Below are 5,957 nucleotides of genomic sequence, written 5' to 3' on the forward strand. Positions count from 1 at the left end.
AAAGAATTTAAGCTGCTCCTCAGACAAAGGACTATTATCTAGAATATATAAATAACTCAAAGAAATCAGGGCCCCAAATATAAAGACCCAATTCAAAAATTGGCATCTGAAATGGACAGATATTTCTCAAACAAGTAAAATAAATATATGAAAAAATGTTCAGCATCACTGGTCATTCAAGAGATGCAGATGAAAACAACACTGAGATTCCACATCACCCCAGAAAGAGTGGCTGCTATCAAGATATGGACCAATAACAAATGCTGGTGGTGTCGTGGGGAGAAAGGAACCCTTTTCCGTTGTTTGATGTGAGTGTAGACTGGTGAAATCAATATGGAGATACCTCAAACAACTAGGATTAGAGGTTCCATTTGACCCAGCTATCCCTCTGCTGGGTATCTTCCAAAAGAATTAAAAGAATCGCACCACAGCGATATGTGCACACCCATATTTATAGCGGCACAGCTTGTAATAGCCAAAACTTGGAAACAGCATAATTGCCCATCATTTGTAGACTGGATAAAGAAGATGTGGTTTTTCTATAAAATGGAGTATTACTTAGCCATAGAGAATGAGAAATTAGAGTCATTCATAGGAAAATGGATGCATATTGAGGCCATACTCTTAAGTGAAATAAAAAGGACACACGTGTGTAAATACCGAATAGTTTCTCTGGTGTGAAAAACTAAGAGTGTAAATAAGATCCAAATTGTGTAACTGATAATGTGAACTAGGAAGAAAAGGGCTAAAGGGGAAGTGGGAAGGGTAGGGGAAAGGAAATAATGGAAAAGAAAAAAATATGAGAAAAGGAAAAAATGAAAACAAAGTCTTGTAAATAGGGAAGGGAGGAGCGGGTGAAGCGAGGGCAGGGGTGTGGGGGAAAAATGAGAACCAAGATTTTTCATGCAGAGGCATCCCAGATGAATGTAACTGTACTGTATGCCTAAAAAGTACCAATAAACTCAGTGAAAAAATTGAATCATCTCCATCGCCTTTCCCCTCATCTCCACGATCGTCCACAACCACGGCTGTGCTCCTCCACACTTGCTGAAGCTGCTCCCTCCGCATGGTACGCCTCCCCTTGCTTGCCAATGAAATCCCTGACATAGTCCTAGATTTCCAGGTCAGATACCACCTCCTTTGTGTAAAGCTTTCACTGACATCTTTCCAGGTTTGCTCTTTCTCCACCCACGGCTACTGGTGAGCACTGATTGTCTCAGAGTTTGGGGGCCCACATCTCTGTCCTGGTATCCTGAGGGCTCTTTTTCCTCTTTGTGCCTCTGCAGGTAAACAGTGCCTAATGTGACATACATGTAATACTTCTGTGCCTCCCTCAAAGTGGGATGAATAGCACTGAGGGTGAGAAGGGGGTTTTTAGGGTCACATGAGCACAGAACTCAGCAATGCCGAGTCACACAGCAAAGAAGTGATCCCTGCTCTGCGATCATTCTAACCTGATTAGGTCACTAAGCAAGGCTCCATCTGACCTGGGTCCCCAAACCGGTCCTGCCCAGGACACAGGCCAGTCTCTTTTTTCCAGAGAGAGCACACCACAGGGTTAAGCTTCTAAGATAGTGAATGGTGTCTTACTAGAACTGAAGAACATTTTGTTTTCATTTCAGTTTTTCTAGTTAGCTTCTCTTTTCCACAAATGGTGCTGCTTTCAACTTATAACAGCGATACTAAGTTTCCTTTTAATTATAAATTTATTTATGTAGAAAAGTGAGTCAACCACTGTTCATTTAATGTTCAAAAACAGGATGATAGGATCGGCCAGAGATTTAGCTTGCCTGCCTCTCAATGCAATGTTCCCAGTTTGATCCCCTGTACCAAAAAAACAAAACAAACAAACAAACAAAAAAACAGGATGATAGGGCTGAGGATTTAGCTCAGTGGTGCCGCCACCTGTCTTCCAAGCGCAAGCACCTGAGTTCCTGAGTTTGATCCCTGGTGCCAAACAAAATAAAACAAAACAAAAACGCCAGGATGATAGATAAAAAAGCTGGTACTTTTAGACAAAGAAATAATACACAACAGTTAAATAAGCTAATTATACTAACGTGGGTAAATCTCAAAAATATAATAAGGAAGGGGAAAAACAAATTGTAGAAGGAATTCTCTACAATATTATCACTTACCTGAGTTTAAAATATGCCAAAACAACATTGTGTTTTACAGATATTTTCATCTGTAGTAACAGAATAAAAATATGCATTGGCATTAATTAAATTTGGGGTAGTGGTTAACTCTAGGGAAAGAGAGAGGCAAATTTATAGAAATTCCAACTAAAATAATTAGAAGCAAAATATGCCAAAATATATGGGTTTATGACTTCTTTTACTTCCAATATCTTTCTGTATGTCTGTAAAGCTTCCTAATGTACTTTAAAATGGATAAATCACAAAATCCAGTTAGCTTAACAGTATATTAATTTGCCGGGCATGGTTGCACACGCCTGTAATCCCAGCACTCAGGAGGCTGAGGCAGGAGGATCCCTGTGAGTTCAAGACCAGCCTGGGCTACATAGTGAGTTCCAGATAAGTCTCAACTACATTGTAAGACCCTGTCTCAAAAAACAAAAAACAAAAAATAAAACAAAACAAAAACAAACCAAAACTGATACTGTAATAGCCAGATGTGGTGGTGCATGCCTGTAATCCCAGCACTCGGGAGGCTGAGGCAGGAGGATCGCTGTGAGTTCAAGACCAGCCTGGGCTACATAGTGAGTTCCAGGTCAGTCTCAACTACATAATGAGACCCTGTCTCAAAAAACAAAACAAAACAAAAAACAAACAAAAAAAAAAACCCAAAAAACAAAAAACAAACCACAGTATATTAATTTAAAGAAAGTAAAAGAACAGGAGGGAAGGTAAAGGGAAATATCCTGGGAGTGATATGAGGTGAGGCTGTTTCAAAAAATAAGAAAGATGGTGAAACAATGAGTTCACAAGTCCTCTTTAAACTATAAATTTCATTAGTGTAGGAACGGTATCTGTGTCTGCCACTGCTATACCTCAAGATACCTAGTACCATCCCTGAAGCATACTTAAAAAAAAACAAAACCAAAAACTGCGTTATCGACAGAAAGTCTCACAACATTGGAAATCACCGAAGGACAGAGGCTGTCTGTCATCACTGACCACCGCCACCTCCCCATGATCCAGCCTAGCGCTGGGCATATAGGAAACCTTCCAGAAATAATGTGCAGTATTTAAGAATCCCTGTAGCAGGGCTGCAGTTCCAACTGCCACAAGCAGGTGGCACTTGGTGTTTGGCTCTGAGCTGCCCATAAGACAATGGCCAAAGTGATCAGCCATTAGCCAGAATAGACCTAGGTTGAGGAAGTCAGTGGACAACGCTGGCACTTGGCCCCTTCCCTGCTGCAGTATGGTGGCTGCTTGGGGTGCCAGGAAAACCCACTATCTATCAAACCTGGGTCAGTGCCACGAGTGAAAGCCCTTGTGCTGGGTAGTGCCTGCCACCCTCACTTCTAGGACCACTCTGACCATCTGCCCTCTGCTTCCCCATCCACTGCCCACTGAACCCAAGTCACAGAGCCCCTCTCTCTCCTCTGAGGTCTTTGGCTACCCTGACCCATTCTTTGCACTTCCAGTACTAGGAAGTACATTCACCATCACTTATCTGCTCATTTCTCCAACTTGATTTTTAAGTAATTGAGTTGCTCTCCCAGCAGGGATAATGTCTCCTTTCCGGTGCTCAGCACACATGCTTTTAAGAAGCAAGAATTCACTTGCATAGATCCGGGGGGAAAAAGAAAAAAACAACAAAAAAAAGATACCCTGAAACGGTGCAGGTGCTCCATTAATATATGCTGAATGATCCTGCGTGGGAGGGACTTGGCAGTGCAAGCCCAAGGGCAGCAGTATCTCTTTCGGCAGATACTTGGGGGACAGCAGTGGTGTAGCAACACCATTCTAGGCACTGGGGACAAAGAAATGAGCAGAAAAATGTCCTGGCTCTCACAGAACTTACATTAGTGAGAGATAGGAGGCCAGGTCCTAAATACATAAGCACAACTAGAAATACACTATGTCGGATGGAATTAGCGCTCTGTAAGAATGTAAAGCAGGGTGAAGAGAGGTGGGGGATAGGGCAGGACAGAAGTGGACAAAGAAGACTTCTCTGAGCAGAGTTCTGAATGAAGCCAAGTGAATCCTGCTGAACACGAGAGAAGTGTTCAGCAGAATGAGCAGAAAAATGTCCTGGCTCTCACAGAACTTACATTAGTGAGAGATAGGAGGCCAGCTCCTAAATACATAAGCACAACTAGAAATACACCATGTCGGATGGAATTAGCGCTCTGTAAGAATGTAAAGCAGGGTGAAGAGAGGTGGGGGATAGGGCAGGACAGAAGTGGACAAAGAAGACTTCTCTGAGCAGAGTTCTGAATGAAGCCAAGTGAATCCTGCTGAACACGAGAGAAGTGTTCAGCCATGGAAAATAGTGAGTGTGAAGGGCAGGAGGCAGAGGGTCTCATGAACAAAACTGGTGATACAGGTACCTATGCTGCTCCCAGGGACTAAATCCAACTGGAAAATTGACCCCAATCCGAGAAGGGCTGCCAGAACCCTTCCCAGATTTTCCTATGGTCCTGGCTCAGCCTCTCATTTCTGGGGGGCTCCAGTGGCCTCATTCCAAAGGCACCTCTCATACCCAGGCAAGGAGTGTCCCCCAGCACTCTGCATCGGTGATAATCCCAGATTGGAAGTGGGAGATGCTGAGGGGGGCCTCAGGCTATGACAGCCCTCTAGGCAGGCAGAGAGTGGTTTAGGAGGAGCAAATAAATAAATAAATAAATAAACGAATGAATGAATGAACAAATAAATAAATCAATAAGTGCAGAGTTGATCTGGGCATGGTGGTGCAGTCCTGTAATCCCAGCACTCTGGGAGGCTGGGGTAGGAGAATCATAAGTCAAGGCCACCCTAGGCAATTTAGTGATTTAGCAAAAAATTCTGTCTCAAAATAAGGAAGGAAGGAAAAGAAAAGAAGGAAAGACACCTGTAATCCCAGCACTCAGGAGGCTGAGGCAGGACACTGAGTTCGAGACCAGCCTGTTCTACACAGTGAGTTCCAGGTCAGTCACAACTACATAGATCCTGTCTCAAAAAAAAGAAGAAAAGAGAAAGAGAGAGAGCGCTGGGGATGTAGTGCAAAGGCCCTGTGTTCAATCCCCACTACTGCAAAAGGAAGTGGGGGGTGTGGAGAAAGAAAACCACGGAGTTGGAGGAAGGCTTAGCCCTGCAAAGCGGGAAAACGACACCTAGATGCACCAACACACACAAAGCCAGTTTTCCATGTATGAACGGTGCCTCAGCCACATTCGGGTCAGGTTTACTGCCCCAAGGGCCCCTAAGTCCATGCCTACGCCTACATCCATCCAGCCATCTGCAAGCCCAGGCCGACCCGCGCCCCTGCCCATACATTTGTCTCTGTGTGCTGGCTTCGCGGTCGCCCCAACCTGGAGAAACATCTATCCTCGCGTGCCGGAGCCCCCCCGCCACACATATCCTGCACCTGCCTGCGCCCTGCGCTGACTCAACTTCCCCAGAGCCTCAGGCCGTGCACCCAGCTGCCCCCTCCCCTCTAGCTCTTGGATCCCCACAGCGCGGCGAGCGCCTGCGAAAGCTGGTCCACGGAAGGCGGAAGAGCTCCTGCGCCTCGAGGACCTATTCGATGTCGGGGTTGGGGTAAGCTGGTATGAAAGGGTGAAGATGGTTGATCTTTGCCTAAAGTCCTCGGAGCCGTTTCCGCACACTACTGAGGACAGAGCGAAAAGGGCAAGAGTGGGAGCCCTCTCCTCTCTCCTGGGCACCTTTCTAGGAGGGAGCGCAAGGGCGCTGCGGCCCCGATCCCCCTTGCACCCCTACTCCGCGCTTCCCTCCCGTGCTCACCCTGTCTGCCGCCCTCGCGGTGCGAACCCCGGCTGCTGCGAG

At 45.6% G+C, this 5,957-nt stretch overlaps 1 protein-coding gene across 1 annotated transcript in view; it reads right to left on the bottom strand.

The window, feature by feature from the left end:
* Ltbp2 (latent transforming growth factor beta binding protein 2) overlaps positions 1-5,957 on the bottom strand; it is a 110,352-nt gene that overhangs the window by 102,580 nt on the left and 1,815 nt on the right. Inside the window, exon 2 of the mRNA XM_010645640.2 lies at positions 5,916-5,957. Within this exon, the coding sequence (XP_010643942.1) occupies positions 5,916-5,957 (42 nt within the window). The remainder of the gene's footprint in view (positions 1-5,915) is intronic.

This window comes from Fukomys damarensis, unplaced genomic scaffold, assembly GCF_012274545.1.
Source record: "Fukomys damarensis isolate Sample0158 unplaced genomic scaffold, DMR_v1.0_HiC HiC_scaffold_21, whole genome shotgun sequence".
In the NCBI taxonomy this organism is placed as follows: domain Eukaryota; kingdom Metazoa; phylum Chordata; class Mammalia; order Rodentia; family Bathyergidae; genus Fukomys; species Fukomys damarensis.